The sequence below is a fragment of the Cavia porcellus genome, unplaced genomic scaffold (genome assembly GCF_034190915.1).
Source record: "Cavia porcellus strain 051 isolate PalLab524CR breed Dunkin Hartley unplaced genomic scaffold, mCavPor4.1 scaffold_27, whole genome shotgun sequence".
In the NCBI taxonomy this organism is placed as follows: Eukaryota; Metazoa; Chordata; class Mammalia; order Rodentia; family Caviidae; genus Cavia; species Cavia porcellus.
In genome coordinates, this window is record NW_026947510.1 from 52,445,201 (window position 1) to 52,463,756 (window position 18,556).

General features: G+C 54.7%; 1 protein-coding gene across 2 annotated transcripts in view; it reads right to left on the reverse strand.

Moving 5' to 3' along the window:
- Positions 1–18,556, reverse strand: part of Cacng2 (calcium voltage-gated channel auxiliary subunit gamma 2) — a 105,789-nt gene that overhangs the window by 4,471 nt on the left and 82,762 nt on the right. For both annotated transcript variants that reach the window (XM_023565318.2, XM_003470463.5), the window contains 2 exons: positions 12,542–12,625; positions 414–554 (listed from right to left, as the gene is read on the reverse strand). In XM_023565318.2, the coding sequence (XP_023421086.1) occupies positions 414–554; positions 12,542–12,625 (225 nt within the window). The remainder of the gene's footprint in view (positions 1–413; positions 555–12,541; positions 12,626–18,556) is intronic.

The following is an 18,556-nucleotide window of genomic DNA, read 5'->3' on the forward strand; positions in this document are numbered from 1 at the left end:
ATGGATTACATTAGAGGATTCCAATGCCTGCTCTTGGTGCCCGGGTGTGGCAGGTGCCCCTACGCTGCCGGTCAGTTCTACTCAATGGCTCATGCTACAGTTCCTGCTGCTTTTGTGGCATCTGTGGCAAGTGTGCTGTGCCGTGTAAATGGGCTCACACACCCGTCAGAGGGGCCGCCAGCTGGGATGGCGAGGGGCGGGTACCTGTGGTTTCCAGTGTGGAGCTTCCTCACCCACTGAGGGGACCCCAGGGGCTGACCTTTCTCTAGTTGATGGGAGGGAGGTGGAGGGTGTGAGTCACTCGGTAGGGGTTCAGGGGGGGACCCCAGCCTGAGCCTCCTGTCACCTCATCTTACGGGCTCCCTCCCCACACTGTGGCCTGCACCCCAGCTCGTGCAGTGCTCTGGCTTTACCTGCAGACACGAAGAAGATGCCAGCGCTCAGGATGATGTTGTGACGAGTCTTGTAGAACTCGCTGGCCGCGATGCAGAGGCCGCCCATGAACAGCAGAATCACGCTCAGGATGGGGAAGATGCTCGAGGCCCTCACGGCCCCTGCAGAACACGAGGGGCGGGAGGAGAGAGGGGCGTGGCCGTGAGATGGGGGAGCTGAGGGCAGCAGGGAGCCACCTGCGTGGACACAGCTGGGAGCCCAGGTTGCCTAGCAATGCCAGGAGGGAGGGAAGGAGGCCAAGCTGCTGCTGTTTGCAACCCATCAAGGGTCTCCAAGACCTCCAGGACCAGATTCTAGCCCCTTACCAGGCACTCAGGGCTCTGTGCAACTTGGTCTCTGTCTCGTTAGGTCTCACCCCGCCCAGTCCCCAATATTCCTTCTTGTCCAGCTTAGCAAAATTCCCAAGTCATGTCATTTCGTGCTGACTGTTACCATACTAAGCTCTCTTACTGGAAAGTCTTTCCTGATCTCTACTCAGCGAACTTCTCATCCACAAAACCCATCTCAAAATCTCCTCTGTGAAACCTTGCCTGACTTCCTTATGCAATGTTATTAGCGATTTGCTTCATGGTTTGGGGCACTTAGGTGCATGGAGAAGTGGTCAGGTGGGACCACCGGGCTCGGATTTAAATTTGGCCTTAGCATTTATTTGCCATTTAAGTTTGGAAAGGTTTTCTTATATCTCTGTTCCTCACTTTCCTCTTTTGTAAAGCAGCCTCCTAAGATTGCTGTGAGGATAAAATGAGTCAAGGCAGATGAAATGCAGTTATTGAAAAAAGTTCCTCGCACAATAATTGATTGGCGTTATAATACATACATGTCTTTCTGTGTGTTTCTGTCATAAACCCCAGGTCCCACGAGGCAAGCGCGGAGGCTTTTTCTTTTCATATTTTTTTGTTTTTTTTGGGTACTGGGGATCGAACTCATGACTACCCACTTGCAAGGCAAGCACTTATGCTGCTGAGCTAAATGCCCGGCCCCTCCTATTTTTATTTAACCCAAGGACACAGTAAGCCTCAACACAAGCTTATCATTAAGAGAAAAGTGGTCCAGATGGGGTAGGAAGTGGGTACAATGCAAGGAAAAGAGGAAGTGGAAACCAAAATCCAATTCAGGACAAGAGGAAGGGACTGATAATTGGGGTAGGAGAGAAAATAATTTTTTTTTGTTTTTGAGACAAGGTTTTGCTATGTAGCTTACTTAGGCTGGGTTTGAACTCTCTGTGTAACCCAGGCTGGCCTTGAACTTGAAGTAATTCTCATGCCTCAGCCTCCTGAGTGCTGGGATTATACTCCTGCACCACACCTTTAGTTTAATTTTATTTTTTTTATGGGGCAGAGGGTGGAATCTAGGGCCTCGTACATGCAAAGCAAGTGCTCTGTCACCAAGCAGCCTCCCCAGCGGGCAAAAGGCTCTTTTTTGTGTTGCAGTATTGAGGACTGACCCCAGGGCTTTTGCACTGAGCAAACCCTCCACTCCCAGTCACTTCTTTATTTATTTAGATTTCGAGACAGACTTGCTATGTTGCTAAATTACCCAGGCTGGGCTCTAACTTGTGATCTTCCTGCCTCAGCTTTCCAGGGTTTTAAGATTACAGGACCTCAACATGCCTGGCTAGGAGAAGAGTGTTTTAAGGAAAAGGGATGCTGGTTAGGGTGTCCACCTGCATTGCGGGAAGGGGGCAAGGAGAAGGCAGAGGGGAAGACAGCTAGCCGGAGAGCTTGGGGTGCTGGGGAGAGCTGTCTCGGAAGGAGGGCCCGAGTGGGGACCTCCGCAAAGTGTCTGCGCGGTAACATAGTTTCTCTCTGCCAAGTCCACAAAGGCTGTGTGGGAGGAGTGCAGGGACCCTGCTGGCTCTGTTCCTCTGGGGCAGCTGCGGCCAGGCAGGGACAGTTTTGGTAGTTTGTGTCACTTCTAAGGGAGTGGAGTCCTGTTAGTCCTGGGGCTCTGTGGCCAAGCCTAGGGATTCGTTGGGAGGCATTTTAGGGGCACAAGCACTAGACGTAGGGGCTCCTCCTATCTCTTCTGTTCCACCCCCCTTTGGGAGGCAGAACTGTCCAAAAGGATTGGCAAGGAGTCCACTTTCTACTTTCTAAGAAGAATTTAGGCAGCTTTCTGTGACAGAACCCTCTGACACCACCCTCTATGTGTAGCAGCATCTACGCTCCTGCCTCAGCCTCTCACGGGCTGGGATTGCAGGCATGGACCACCGCTCCTGGCTGCTCCTGCTGTTGGATGAATGGATGAGGTTGTGGGAGGAGAGGGCGTAGAGAAGGGTGGGGCTAAAGCTGGCTGCAGATTCTGAAGCTGGAGCAAAGCTGAGGATGTGAGTGGGTGGGTGGGGGTTCACGCTGCTGTCTGAGCCACACGGGGCCAGGGATGCCCCCTACTGAGATTCAAGAGGAACGCTCTCTCCCTGCAAGTTATTTAAACAGTGCCTTTAGCCTGAACCTGAGAGCCAGCCCAGGTACACGGCCCGCGCATGCAGGGTCCCTGCAGGCTGGGCACACAGGTGCACCACTAACAGTCACTAAAGTTACAAGTGTGTGGGGGTGGTGAGATCTCACGGAAGACCCAGGAAAATGGAGAGGATATTTGTCAGGCTCCCACCCCATGTCTGCTGGAGTTCCCTCCTCATGCATTGCGTAATAATTTCATCATCTAACAGCTCTCAAGATGTGGGTTATTTTTGCCCTGATTTAGAGACAAGACAAGCGAGATACAGAGATAAAGAAGCATCTCCTAGCCACCCAGCTAGAGATCCAGGGTTCAAATCCAGACCAACTTCTGTACTCTTCTGTGTGGCCTCCCAGGATCCTAGGAAGGGTGCTGACAGAACTGGAGAGCTGGATTTGGGTCTCCACTGCACCAATCACTTGCTGTGCAGGGAAGCCAGGTGCCTCGTCCTCTCTGGTTTTCCATCATCCTGCCCTCTGCATATAGATATAGTTTCTGACCAGCTGGCATATGCAAGCATTAAGGAAGAAAGAGGGCACGGTGTGACTTCTAAGGGCAGTCAGTAGTGGCTGCTTTGGGAACAGAGCAGAGGGAGGACTTCCGGTTCCGTGTGCCGCCTGGGGCGGACCCAGCTGTGCTCCCACTCAGCCCCTTCAGCTGTGGGAACTGGAGGCCCAGCCCAGCCTTCCTGTGAGCAGCAGGGGTGGGGCTGGGCTGGGTGCTGTGCGTGCAGGCGTGTGTGTGCACACGTGTGCAGGAGATGTGTGCGACGAGATGGAGGGAGGTGAGGAGAGGACGGCTGTGGTGCAGACGGCATAGGACAGTGTGGAGGGCATAGAACTGCTTCAGAAAGCAGGAAACAGCTTCCCGTGTCCTCTACATGGTGGCGGCCATGGGGATATGAACAGAAGCCTCTGTGGCCAGCATAGCTAATTCCAAGCCACCCCCTTTTCCTCCTCCTCCTCCTCCTCCTCCTCCTCCTCCTCCTCCTCCTCCTCCTCCTTCTTACACCTCCTCCTTCTCTTCCCCTTCTCCTCCTCCTCGTCCTCCTCCTCCTTCTTTTTATGGGATTAGGCATTGAACTCAAGGCTTCTGAGACAGGGTCTCCCCAAGTCAGTAAGTTGCCCAGGCAGGGCTCAGATTTGCCATTCTCCTGTCTCTACTGCCGCATGCTAGCATTACAGGTGTGTACCTCCATGCCTGGTCCAGTCTCTCTTGGGAGAGGCCACTCTGCCCAGATGATGGGGCAGCCAGAACACAGCACTGTGCCCAGGAGGATGCACCATGTGAGGCTCATTCCAGGCTGGGAAGGAAGCTCGTTAAAAGTGAGTGGGCATCTCTGGGGTGGAGTGGGTCTCGAGAGAGGGCTTTCTGGCTGCATTGTGTCACAGACTAAAAAGGCACTTGGGAATTGGTCACACCTGAGCTAGAGCCCAGGCTTTGTCACTTACTGTGGACCCTTGGACAGGCTCATTACCTGCCTGAGCCTCAGTTTCCCACTCTGTAGAATGGAGCAGTAATAACAATGCCAGTTCCCAGCAGGGCCTTATCTGTCCTAGTGTGGTCCACGGAACAGCAGCCCAGAGGGCCGGTGAGAAATGCAAGCCTCAGGGCCACCCCACATCTACAGGATTGGAAACTGCATCTCAACAAGGTGCCCATAGCAAGATTTGTGTGCATATGAAAGTGTAAGAGGCACTGCTGTAAAGATCACATGGAGAGATATCTGCGCTACACAGGGGCAGGGTGTAGGGAGACAGCCACTCTGGACGTTTTTGAGGCTCCTCCCACTTCAGTCCAAACACAATTTCCCCCCTACATTGTCCTGAGTTCCCATGGAGGTTGGTGTGGTCTTGGTGCCAAAATTTATCCCCAAGAGCACAAAATATCCGATTTGTATGATGAACAAACACTGATGCGTCTCTTGGAAAGAGCACACGGCACCCCCAACTCCTGCTGAACTTCAGGGAGCCCCTGCCCTGTGCCTGGTTCTCAGGGCTTCATGTGGATTCACCTGCTGGAAGCTTAGCAACCAACTAAAGCTGTCACCTTGGCTTGGAGGAGGCAGCCACAAACTTTTTCTGCAAAGGGACAGTGAGTGGCTGTTGTTGGCTTTACTCCCACGGGGTCTCTGCGGCAATTTTTCTGCTTTGATGCTGCATGAAAACGGCCACAGAAATATGTAAGCCAATGGGTGTGGTGGTGTTCCAATAAAACTGTACTGACAGAATCAGTTGGTGGGCTACATGTGGCCCCCTAGTGTGGCCTCTGGTGATCAAGTGTACCATGCTGGGGAAGGCCTCGTGGTCTGGAGCAGGGCGATTGTACGTGACCAGAGGTGAGCCCAGAACAAACACAGACTGAGTGCTGCTTCCAGGGGCTGAGCTGGGCACAGGAGACCAGCACTGCAAAACCAGATCTGGCCCCTGTCCTCACAGAGCTTACGTTCCCACCGGGGATGTTGCTTTAGGTCTGAACTGTCACTCGCAAGCCTCAGGTGTTTTGAAGTGACTGGATGGGGGGCTGTGATTATCCCCAGATTCACCCCCTCGTGATTCATAGCTGAATGTGCTGTGAGGAGGTGGGGCTTGGTTGGAGGCGGTCACAGGGGTTGTGACCAGAAGAAGGGCATTTTCTTGCCTCTGAACCCTCCTTCTCTTGAGGCTGGCATGAGTTGATCACCTTTCCCCCTGCTGTGCCCCTCTGTCATGCCATTTCTGCCTGGGAACCAGCTGACCAAGGACCAAAACCCTGAGTCAAAATGAACCTCTCCTCCTTTAAGTCGAGGGTGTCAGGGAATTGCGCACAGAGAGGAAAGTGACTAATATAAGGGAGACAGATGTCATGGGAACAGAACCACGAAACAGTGCTGTGACAGAAAGCGACCTACAGGGCACATGAAGGTGAAAGCCGAGGTGCTCCACTGTGTTAAGCACTGTGCGTGGATTCCCCCCTTTTCTCATCACAGCCCTGTGGAGGGAGTATTTTAACTATGGCCTTACGAAGGCCTGAAGCTGAGCCCTGGAAGGTTAAGCCATTTGGCCAAGGTCGGTGAACTCAGGCCCGCATGTCTGAGCGTGGGGCTCCCCCACATTTGGGCTCCCCCTGCCTTCCTGCACCTCCTCTGAGCACATGTGGGATCAGGAGGGCTCCCCTGCGGGGTGATGCTGGGTGAATGGGGATGCGTGGATGGAGGCAGATTGCCCGGAGAGAGCAGCGCAGCTCTGCAGGGCCGGAAGGGGCTGGTTCCCAGGGAGCTCACTGAGGCCTGGGCCCACGAGAGTGGAAGCCACCCAGTCCAGGCCACACAGGTCTTTAGAGGTCTCCAGACTCCAGTGGGATGTGCTAAAGAGCTTTCCTCTAGCCTAAGAGCTCCAGGAAACATTCAAGGAGTCAGAGCAGGCACCCGGCTGTTGTGATGTGATTTGCATTTTAAGAAGCCAAAGTCAAGGTGGCTTTAGGCACCCAGGGCGCAGGGGAAGGCTCCTGCATCTGCTAGGTGAGAGGGGTGAGGACACTTGGCCCGGGAGGAGCTGTGTGAGAGATGGTTAGGGGTGACTTCAGGTTTGATGGGTGCACTTGGGGAGAGAAGAAGGTGGCATTGGGATGAATTCCAGGATACAGTCTCGGATGCTGGCTGGAAAAACTACTTTCGGAGGCTGGGCGAGGACCAAGGGTAAGACCAAGGGGAGACAACAGGGAACTCGAGGTTTGGGACAGAGTTCAAGGGGCTCTGTGGAGGGGGCAGCTGGGCATCAGACGGGAGCTGGCTGAGGTGCCAGGTGTGGGCATCCCAGACGTGGGGTTGAGCACAGAAGAGCTCACCGCAGGACGGATGAGGAGCAGGCTCAGACCCCAGGCACGGGCAGCCTCGGTGTCTGTTACTGGCTCGAGAAAACTGTAGTACACCAGTTATCTCCTGTCCCTGGGTTCCACTTCCTTTTCTGTAAGATGGAATGAACATTCCGCCTTGGTCTGCCTGCCAGGGTTACCATAACCACCCAGGAAGAGTGTGGAAGCTTCCGAGAGGGCAGAGCATGGACCAACAGTGAGGCACCGAGGCTTTTCCGAGCTGGTGATGAAGAGCCTCGTAGGTGCCCAGGAATAAGCTGACCTCTCCCCTCTGGGGCTGTTGACTCGAGCATCTGTTCTTTGCAAATCCTCTCTTTACACAAATTCCCTTGCAAATGGTGCTGAGATCTTGTGCTCCAGGAGGGCCCAGCCTGTCACACCATGAAATCCCATCCCAGAGCTGTGCTGCCCCTCAGTGCAGTGGGGTGGCAGTTGGTGGTGAAGCAGGGGTTCAGGAGGCCTGTGCCTGGGTCGCCAGGGTCCCGAGTGTGTGCATTCACCTCTCCGGCCTCGGATCTGTGCATGATGAGGCTGGAACAGGGCATCCCCACGGCACTGTCCGCCCGTGGGGGTCCTGCGTTCCAGGTCTCTCCTGCAAGGGCAGGCTGCCCCCTCACCCGCTCCCTGAGCTTCCTTCACTGTCACTGTCACTCAGCATGTGGAGGACAGGCTCCCTATGTGCTGGGCACAGCGTTAAGCTCTTTATGTATGCTATCCCGTCGGAGATTTGCTCCATTCTAGCGGGACAGATCACAGATGTGCTGGCTGGGAAGGAGCCTTCTCCATTCATCTTCACCTTCCGTGCTGCGCTGGGTGGTGTAGCTGATGACCTTGGAAATGCAGGGAGCACGAGATGAGAGAGAGTGAGAGAGAGAGACAGAGAGAGAGAGAAAGAGAGGAAAAGAAGAGGAGGAGGAGGAAGAGGAGTGGGAAACAATGCACTGAAAAACAGGAGAAATTTGATGGTGGAAGAAGGTGAAATCAAAGAAGTCAACAGTGGTGGCCTTTAGGGACAGGGATGTCACAGAATGGTTGAGCTCTTGCCCCAAAGGCCCGGGTTCCATCCCTGCAGGGCTTCCCGTCTCGGAAGAAAGCTGAGGCCTGCGGCCTGGCTCCCTGCCCCAGCCTGCCGGGCTCAGGTGTCGGCACTGCTTTCCCCTGCTCTGGCGTGTTCTCCCAAAGCTGCAGCCACCGCCACGGCCACACCGCTGCTCTGAGGCCCCCTGGCCTCCTGCCGTACAGCACAGCACGCAGCCTCGCAGCCTCGTCTTCCTGCTGCCTCCCACCCCACTCTTAACCCCTTGCACCTCCTCCTTCCACACCGCTCACTGCTCAGCAGCAGCAGAGGCTGATGCGGGCAGAGGCTTGAGGTTCTCACGGCCCTTGTGAGGAGCTGCCTGTGCCCAACTCACTCCATCCTCAGGATGACTAAGGAAAGATCTCGGTGGACATTGACTCATTGCGGGGAAACTGAGGCCCATGGAGGTCAGCTGGGAAGGGGCAGAGCTGGGTTTGAATCCCTGCAGCCTCCCACTGGTGGTAAACGAATCCCTGTGATAAGCGCCCCCCATGGACCCCCTGCCTCTTGCTGCTCCTGCCCGCCCTGATGGGTGTCTATTCTGGCTGGTTGCTTCTCCGGGGAAACCCTGTTCTTTGGTTGCCCATTCTTGCTCTTGGGTGGTTCAAGGGTCCCTGGAAAGGTGTCCACTCCAGGTGTAATCAGGCGCCTCTCTTGTGGGGGTAAGGGGTGCCTGGAGCCCTCTCCCCCTCTCCCTTTCTGTTCAGTTCTTATCCTGGGAAAGTGTGGCCTGCATGTGTGTGCGCGCGCGTGTGTGGGCGGCAGTCTCTTCCCCTGCCCCAGCAGAAGTCGTGGTTAGAGTGGCAGGACACTGTGGGTTTGGGGTCTAGCACGTGGCAGGAGTGCAGTACCTGACTTCAGAAGGGAACCCAATTCTTCCAACTTATTTTCCTGCTTCTGACTCTGCTGTGACAGTTAAGGCACAGGAGTTCCCCTCCCTTACACACAGCGGAGACACACAGGACATGCAGGGGACCCCCCCAGCCCTCCTGTGCAAACACTCAGACACAGACACTGAGCTGTGTGGCACATAGGTACCAGGAAACACAGGGCACAGTGCCGACTCAGGCACTGACGCACAACTTCACAGGGGACACGCCTGTCATTGCCGCCACACCTTGCCGTGGTCCTCATTTGCTGTGAGGGTGGGGACAGAAGCCACTACAGCAGGCCTGTCCTGTGGCCCCAGTGCTAGGTGGGGACACACTGTGGTCACCATCCACACCAGCCTGCCTGCCACAGTGACCCAGGGTAGTGACAGCAGATCAGGTATCACCCTCAGTCACTGATCATGGCCACTGCATTGTGAGAAAACTGGGGTTCCGGGAGTGAGGACAAGCTGTGGGCTCCTCAAACACTCAGAGGCTGGGGAACAGGAGCATCTGTTCATTCATTCATTCACCCATTCACTCGTTCATTTATCCTCCAATTGTTAGTGGAGGGCCGTCCTCCTGCTGGCCCTCCAGGTGGTGCAGACACTGCTGGAGCCTGGGCTGCAGGGACGAGCCTGCTGCCTTCAGCCCAGGGGCCACTCCGGATGCCTGTCCCATCCAGCCAGACCCCGGGTCCCTTCTCTTCCATGCCCTGCTCCTCAGTCCTGCCGGTGAGCCACAGGGAGGGGGTGACCCCAAGCGGGGTCACCTTCCCCGCTGCTGTGTCTGGAGAGCACATTGCCAGACAGACAGGCCTCGTCTCTGCCCCCCAAAACACACCCTCGTCTTCCTACTGAAGGCATTTGCTCTTACCTTGTCCCCTACCCTGTCACTGTCTACTCCCCACCCCCTTCCAGAACTCTGAGCCCCCCCCCCCACGGGGATAGAGGGCAGGGGTGGAGAGGGGCGCATTTGCTCATTGCTTGTTTCTGCCGCCGGAGTCAATCTTCACGACAGTCTCCCTATTTACGACTGCCTGCTCCAGGCACCCCTTACCCCCACAAGAGAGGCGCCTGATTACACCTGGAGTGGACACCTTTCCAGGGACCCTTGCACCACCCAAGAGCAAGAACGGGCAACCAAAGAACAGGGTTTCCCTGGAGAAGCAACCAGCCAGAATAGACACCCAGACGACTCCCTATTTACGACTGCACGGTAGGTATAGGGTATTTCTGGGTCGAATGAAGGAAAGGAATGAATGAATGATGCTTTTGGAGCCCAAATCTCCTAACCTTGTGTGCCACAAAACAGTCCAATGGCTCTATCTGCAGATGGTTCGCTCTCAGGGATGGGGGTGGTACGACAGGTGAGATGCACAGGTGGGTGTGATAGACTTGAATGCAGCAGAGGCTAGCCCCGCCCACCCAGAGAAAGCCCCTCCCACCTCCATCAAAGACACGCCCCGGGAGTAGCTCCGCCCACCTTGCCCACCCTGGGCGCTCTTCCGCTTGCACCTGGTGCAGGCGTAACTCTTCTTGGCATCTGATCATGCGTGACTTGCTTAGTCATTTTATCACCCACCCAGTTACTTCCTTGCTCGGTCAACAAAGTGGGACTCTGCTGGGCTCCAGTTCTGGGGTGAGCCCTGGGCTCGGGGACTGGGGTGCAGAAAAGCTCGGGGCAGAGTTCTGCCTTCTAGCACCTCATGGCCACAAGGGGCTGCCGAGCGTGAACCGGAAACAGTGCGACAGCGAAGCTCCCAGGGCTGGGATGAGATGGTTCCGGGTACGGGGGGTGCGTGGGCAGAGGCATCGAGTCAGGAAGTGGGTGGGGAAGGGGGTCCTTCTAGAGAAACCGTGCCCATCCTCCACTTTCTCTTGCTGACCAGCTTTTGCGCAGGTATGGTTTTCTAGCTCACCACTAGCACTTTATGGATCGGGATCAGCCAGCGGTGTCGGTGCTGTACTGCCTGTTCCTGTGGAGAAAGTCTGGCTGGAACACCACCTCGTGTGTTCATTTCTGAGGGCTCTAGGGTTGCTTTTGAGCAGAGCTGAGCAGCTGGCATGGAGACTGTATTTTGAAAGGCCCCAAACACTTGCTATCTTGTCCTTTTCGGGAAAAGTTTGCTGACCCTGGTTATGGATGCTCCAGAAACACTGCTGAGTTTCACCAATTCTGGTCAGACCTAGGGAGCCCTGCATGGTTAACCCAAGTCCAAGGCTGTGTTGTCTTGGGCCGTTATGGAGAACCCAGTGCTGTGAGCTCACTTCTACTTAATATGGAGGAAACTGAGGCATACAGCAGGTAGGAACTGCCACTGGAGATCCCTGTTTTTCCTTTATTGAACAAAATGCATTTATTAAGCACCTGCTGTATTCTGGGTACAGCAATGAATGAGACACATGTCTTCCCCCAGGGAGCTTACCACCTGGCTGGTAAAGCATCACCTCATCACCGTGCTATCACACCTGTGGCCTAGCAATGTGGCACCAGGAGGGGGCTCAGCTTCCACCACTGCCTTCCTCCTCATCTCCCAAGTCCAGCTGTCCCCCGATACCTCTTCTCTACCCCACTGATCAGGTGTGCCCTCCGGGGCCAGGGGCTGTCTCGCTTGACCTCCCCAGCACCGAGCACAAGATTTTGTATACAGCAGGTGCTCAACTTATGTCTACCGCACTGCTGGTCTCCTGTACTGAGATGGGGCTTGGGGAGAGGTCCAATCACAGTAACAGTGACAAGCCCGTGTCCCTGTGGGAATCCCATTTAAGAGCAACGTCTTGGGAAAGGAAATGACAAGCATGGTATGATACTGTTTCCCTTTCAAAAAAAAAAAAAATATAAATGGCTCCTTTCCTCTCTCTCTCCAGTTTCCCGACTGCCTTTATGTTCCATGGGTTTCTCAATGAAACCAGATTCCAGGCTGACCTGAACTCTAGCTTTGATGTGAGGAGTAATTATTGAAAGAGACAGGGGCAATCCATATAATAAAACGCCTCCTACATTTTTCATAAAAGCGATCCGAGGGTGACGCTAACCACTCTGCGTGGGGGAGAGGCGGAGGGGGGCCTCGGGGAGCAGAGGCCCGAGCCAGCCACAGAGGCCGCACCAACCTGAGAGCCTTCAGCTCCGTGGGCTCAGGCCTCAAGGACTCTCAGCCTCTCTCCGGGAAATCTCTTTCTTGGGGAGCAGGGAGCCTTGTTAGTTTTTGCTGACGCTTGAGAAATTCCTCTGGGGCCTCAGAATGCTGTCTCTTGATAATATGTCTCAGGTGGATTTAAGATCACAGCTGTTACATCGGGATTTAACTTTGATTTGACTTGTGGGAAAAGAAAATAGTAATAATAAAAAAACCCTCTTTCTGTTTTTTTTCCCCCCAGTGGAAGTTCCAAGCTCTGGTTACTGGCTGGTGGGATTTCTCCCTTATGTATTTAAAAAATACTTGTGATGGGCTGGGACTAGAATAGACAAGAAGGAGGAAGGGTCCAGTTCGACAGACAGAACCCCACAGAATGGGAAAGAGCTGTGCTCTGGGAACCTGTGCAGGGGGCAGGGGGCAGGGGGCTTCCTGGAGGACGTGATGCTTTAGTTAAGACCTGGAGGTTGCATAGGAGTTTGCTGGACAAAGGAGAGGTGGCAACTGTGTTGCAGGCAGAGGGAACACCACGCGTGAAGCATCACTCTCCAAGGAGGAGGTAAGGAAGGAGCGAGGCCCAGCTTTTCCTTGCTTTGCAGAGACCCGGCCCTCCAGGGGGCCTGATCATAGGCTCTCCGAAGGAGCCAAGCACAGGACCCACCACCTGGAGAGACAGTAAGCGATTGTGTGACTCACGGAGGAAATATTCTGCTGTGTCAGCTTCGTAATCTGCATCCTCTGGGAAGTGATCGATTTGCTTGCACAGGCCTTTGAAGTTCCCTGCAAAACAAAGGAGAGGAGCGCGCGCGCGTGAGCTGTGGTCTTTTGCAGGGCACAGCACCCCTGCCCCCTCCCGACTCCTAGCTCTTCTGAAGCTCCGCTCACCTCGGAGGAGGAAAAGATGGCTTTGTCTGTTTGGACATCTGCCTGGCAGATCAAAACACACACACACCCGCAGCACTGCGGAGAGGATCTAAAGCTAAGACTTCAAAACCCTGCCTTCCATCCCTGAGTCTTGGCTTCTGAGGATTAGCTGAGCTGGGCAGCGGCTGAGGTTTGATTCCAGCGGCTAAGGTTTGATTCTGGGCCTGGGCCACCGCTAAGGAGGCTGTTGAACGCTCCCCAGCTGTCCCTGTGCTCCAGCTTGGTGGGGAGTTGCCCTGCGTCCTGCATGTGAGAGAGCTGCAGGTTGATTCCTCAAGAAGGCAGCCCCACGGTCCTCAGTGGAGTCTGCAGGGGTGACAGTCAGTCCCCCAGCCCTGACAGCTCTGGGGATCCCTGTGGGGCTTGGCTCCTTGCATCACCTTGAACTACAGCTCCTTATGGCTTAGGCCTGTGAGAGTCTGTTATCACCTCATTTTATAGACAGAAAACAGGCTCAGGGAGGCTCGCTGATCTGTGGCTAGGATATAACGCAGGAAAGGTCCACACCAAGGCCTAGATACTTCCATCACCTGGGAAATGGGTGCAAACCAGCAAGCCCAGGGCCCCAGCGGGTCTTCACCAACATTCACTGAGTGAATTCATGAACCGCAAGGCAACCTCCATCCAAACCCACGAAGAGAGTCTAATTTACAGTTGCCAGAGTGTCTGCTTCAAGAGTGGACACTTGTCTGTCGCATGCACTGTCCTGTCCCCGGGACCAGCAGAGGTGCCACTGATGAATGGAAAAGAATTGAGCCCTTGCTGGGAGGCTGGGCCAGGCCCAGATGCAGGTTCTGTGGTCAGGCTGCCTGGTGCAGCCCAGCTTTCTTGAGCTGACTCAGTCTTCCCATCTGAGGAATCTGAGCATCTAGTGCTCAGAATGGCACCAGGTGCACTCGGTCCTTGGGGGCTCTGGGGTAAGAGGGAGATGAACTCAGTCTGTGTTCAGTCACAGACAGTGGGGGGTTTTCTACAACCCTGGCTCCTGTCACCTAACTGAGGCAATCCCCCGCATCTGTTTGCCATTTATTTTCTTGTAGAGTCCTGAGGTTCCACCCCTCCTAAGTAGGAAGTGGTTTTATGATGGACCATCGATATCATAAGTAGGAATTGTAAAGCATCAAAAGCATCATCACACACACACACACACACACACATACACTACGTAGGCTGAATATCTCTAATTCAAACATTCAAAAGCCTAAACATTCCAAAATCCAAAACATTTTGAGCACCAGTGTGACACGACAAATAGAAAATTTCACCTTGACCACCTGTGCAGGAACACTGTGAAAACAGGCACAGTGAAAATGTTGTGTCAAATCACCTTCAGATTATATGTATATGAAATGCAGTGAGTTTCACCATTAGACTTGGGTCCCATCCCATAGAATGTCTCATTATGTATCTGAAATATTTTAAAATCCAAAAGAAAAAATCTGAGATTTCAAACTTCCGGCCCCAAGTATTTGGGGTAAGGAACATCTAACCTGCCCCTTGTACCCAGCTTACAGGGAAGAACCTGTATTCTGGATGAATGCAGTGAGTCCTTTCTGTACTTCCTGTCACGTGGTGCCCATTGGAAAGAGGACCCCTGGTCCCCACTCACACACAAACTGTCCCCGCACCAAATTCACCAACTTTCCCGACTTCTTAAACAGCTTCCCAGCATGTGTTGGAACTTCTGGTTACCGCCCTGAAGTTTACGGAGTCCAGATGCACCTAGTGAGCGGTTGATCACTGAGTGCTTTGGTCTTTCATTCTCCTTGGGCTCCTGCATTTTTTTCCCACCTCCTACACGTGGGGGTGTAAATGGGAGGCCTGGCTCAACCCCTGACACACGATTCCTGTTACCCACTCGTGCATTTCCCTCTCTCTCCTCTATCTGGAAAGTCGCTGCCAAGCAGATAAAAAAAAACTCTCTCTATTGTTAAAATGACAAATCAGAGTGGTTGAAAAGCACTTAGCAAAGCCCTTTCATTTTCCTTCAATTCAATCACCTCGGAACCAGGCGTCTTTATAAGGAATGGGCCCAGGAGGCTCTTAGAGACGCTTTCCTGCCAAAGTGCCCCGAGGTGCCTAACAAATTGGGGACAGAGCTCCCCTGGGAACCCACGGCTGGCAGGTGGCGCTGCTCTGGTCTCTCAGTCAAGGGCGGCAGCTGCGTCTGGAAGGCCACACCTACACCTGCTTCCCTGCCTGGCTGCCAGGGGCTGAGCCTGGGCCTCAGCCATGCTAGGATCCTGGCTTCTGGTACAAAGCGAGCTTCAGGAGTCGCGTGCGTGGAGAGGCCACGTGGAGTCCCGAGCCACAGTGCCACTCCTCTGAGCTCTGTGCTGGGCACCCAGGACTCACAGTCACTGCTCCGAGCCTGGCTTAGCTTTTGTGCTTGGGTGCCCTCTGCGAGCCTGAGCCTGGCCATCCTCTCCCACGTCTCTTCCTCCTCACTGTCATGCTGTCCTTGCTGTGTCCTGCCCGTGGGGGCCTCACAGCACCTCTCCACCTGGCCCTGGCCTTGCTGTGGGAGCACCTCCACCAAACCAGCTCCCCACTGACATTTTGCACCCACTCTTTTGCCTCCATATAGAGTAATCACAAAGATGCTCTGAAAAGGCAAATTTGATTGTGCAGCCACAAGCCAATGCTCTCAGGGCAAAGCTCAGCATTTTCAAGAGGCCTTGACCAATCTCTCTCTCCCTCTCCCTCCCCCTCTCCCTCTCCCTCTCTTTTTTTTTTTTTTTTTTTTTTTTTTTTGTCTTTTTCATTTTTACCGGTACCAGGGATTGAACTCACGACCGCCTGCTTGCAAGGCAGGTGCTTATGCGGCTGAGCTAAATCCCCAGCCCCTCTCCCTCTCTTTTGTCTCACTCCCACCTACTTCTTCCTTCTCCATTCTTCTTGGTCTTCTCTTACATCCTGCCCTTTCCTACCACAGGATCTTTGCACAGGCTGATCTTGCCGCCTGAGCTGCCCACGTCCTTTGCTGCCTCCTTGTGACCTCCCTCCCCACCTTGCTAGGGAGTGTCCACCCCCATTTGGCAGCTTGGGTCAGGGGAGATGACAACCATGGGAATGTTCTGGTGGCAAGGGAAGAAGGGCCAGGCCACAGAGAGGTGAGAGCCAAGTGACAGGGAACAAGGTCCAGGGCACAAGCACAGAGAGGTGTCACCTGTGGGTGGACATGGCAGGACAGCTTGTGACATGTCCCTTCTGGTTGCTGTTATTTCCCCTGTGAAGTGGGAAGCAGCATCCTCAGAGGAGAGGCGGAAGGGTTGGACGATGAGGAAGGACGATGAGGTGAAATGTCCCCAGGAGCCCGGAGAGGGCATGTGACATGCTGTGTGTGTATTGCTGGCTCCGGGTCCCCTTTGGGATTCGGGGTTTTCTCCAGCAGGGTGCAGATGCAGTGTGGTTGACAGTTGGCATTTAGCCAGGAGTGGGGTCCAGGGTGAGTGTGAAGATGCTGGGTCACGGGGAGACAGGGCCTGAGGGGCAGTCAGTGGGGGGGAAAGGCGCATGCGTGCGTGTAGATGTGTGTGTGCGCGCATGCGTGTGTGTGCGCATGTGCGTGGTTATCAGTAAGTCCAACCCGAGGCTGAGACCAGAAATGCGGGTGGCTCAGGTGGAGGGAGGGATGATATTCAATGTGTTCGGCACCCCGAAAGGTCATACAAACTAATGAGGCAGGGCTGGAACATTCCCTTTTATTTTCCGCGCACAGCAAGTATATATTAAGAAACAGTCTAGCCAGTTAAAAGTGGAAGAGCAAATGATACACAAATTATCCTAACAAGCCCAAATCATTGGTTGGTTTTTAGAAATTATTGGTGTGATCTTTTGATGAGGAGGCTGTCACAGGCTAAATGATGGCCCTGTCTGGCCGTGATTTGACACAGGGAGCCGCACCAGACGCTGCCTGTCTTTCCCGCTGCAGGAAGAGCTGCTGTGAGCCTGCAGGTTTCTAACCTGTCCGTCCCTCAGACCTTTCGTGGATCTGTCTGTGAAACTGACCCTCGGCTCGGTGCCCGGCAGCCCCAGGAGGCCAGACCTGGAGTGAGGTGACCCTGCTGGGAGCCGTGGGGAGAGTGGGCGAGGGGAGCCCGCAGGAAACACCTGCTGCTTCTGTCCTCCCCTCTGCGGGACCAGGTGTGATCAGGCGGGGCCTTGGGGCGGCAGAGCTGCAGATCCCCAGAACAGCGCTCAGCCCTATTCCCTGCCCTGGGCGGGACTGATTGGCGCAACAATTATTCAGCATGTAATAACCAGCGCTTATTTGGTAGCAGAAATCAAACTCATGACTTCGCGCTTGCCACGCAGGCGCTGTACCTCTGAGCTGTATCTCAGGCCCTAACAACCAGCATTTAACATCCAGGGGGGTGGCACCCAAAACACCAGGCGACATCCTCGGGAGAAGAGGGAGGTCAGGGCCAGGCATGGGGGCACCGGCTGCCAGTTTTGGAGTCTCCAAGGGTGACAGGGTGGCGTGGGAGAGAGGGGAAGAGGGGGACCCAAGCAACCTGGAGGGTGGGGGAGTTGTGGGGTGGGGGTGTTGGCAGGAGTGGGAGAAGGACCTGGAAACAGCTCTCAGGAGCGCAGGCTGGGGAGGCCTGGGCTGGTGGCCAGAGAGACGGTGATGTGAGCTGAGATGGGGGGGGGTGCCATGGGGGACAATCGCGTTTCCATCCAGCAAGAGGAGAGGAGGGAGGGAAACGGCTCCTGGGCACACTTCGACACAGATTCCAGGGGCCCCAGGGCAAGCATGGCGGCTGGAGGCTGGGTCAGCTGGGCAGATAAAAGAGCCCCGAGGGACTAGCATCCAGTAGTGATGGGTTACCCGCGACGTGGGTCCCAGTGGTCCCCAAGGGCCATGGCGGTGATGCGGCCAAGGATTGTCTGGCCATGTGAGGCCTCTCTGGAAGCTCCAGGAACTCTGCAGGCCCTGGATTTGGTCGGAGTAATGACAGGGTCAGGGCTCACAGACGGGGAGGTGGTCCCAAACCACTTGGTCACTACTGGTGACATTTATTAGGACATCCATGAGGAGGGTGTGATCTTGATTTGCCAGTGCCAGCCTAGAGTTCCACTGTGTCTCTTTCGGGTTGGTGGTAATCAAGCCTGTGTTGCATGGCTTCAGGCACAGGTGGATCTAGGTGCTGAGACATCTGGCATCTCGCTCTGTGCTGACTTTCCTGTTAGTTGACTTTTTCAAGAAGTCGTGGCAGAGACACAGGTCTGAGTAAGTGCCTGGCCCTGGGGAGATGGAGGGAATTCTCTCCTTCACCTTCCCCTTCATGGACTCACACTTTGGAGAGAAAGACAGAAAGCACAGAATGTACAAGAGCGCGATACCTCACGTGCTACATCATAAGGACGTGCCAGGCATGCGAGCACGGTCCTGCCCCTAACATTTATGTGGCACCAACTGTATGCTGTGCTCCGTGCTCCTGCTGGGCACACAGAGGGAAATGGATACATTCTGCTGTCAAAGCGCTGCAGTCTGTGGAAGGAGCCAGAAAACAGGTGCGGTGGTGTGGTGAGGTGTGTGGGGACAGAGGAGAACAGAGTGGCCGGAACCTGCGGGGGGCACAGGGGTATCAGGTGCCGGTGTGTGAGTGCTCCCACAGTCCTGGGAGGAGGCAGAGGGGTGTCCGGGGGTGGGGAAGGGGCTAGGCAGGGGGTGCAGGCATGCATGTGCGCCTGTGTCTGTGTGCTGTGTTTGCTGGGGTGGAAGGGAAATGGGGACTTTTAGGGGGAAATTCCAGATACAAATAGTCCTGGGGCCAGCGA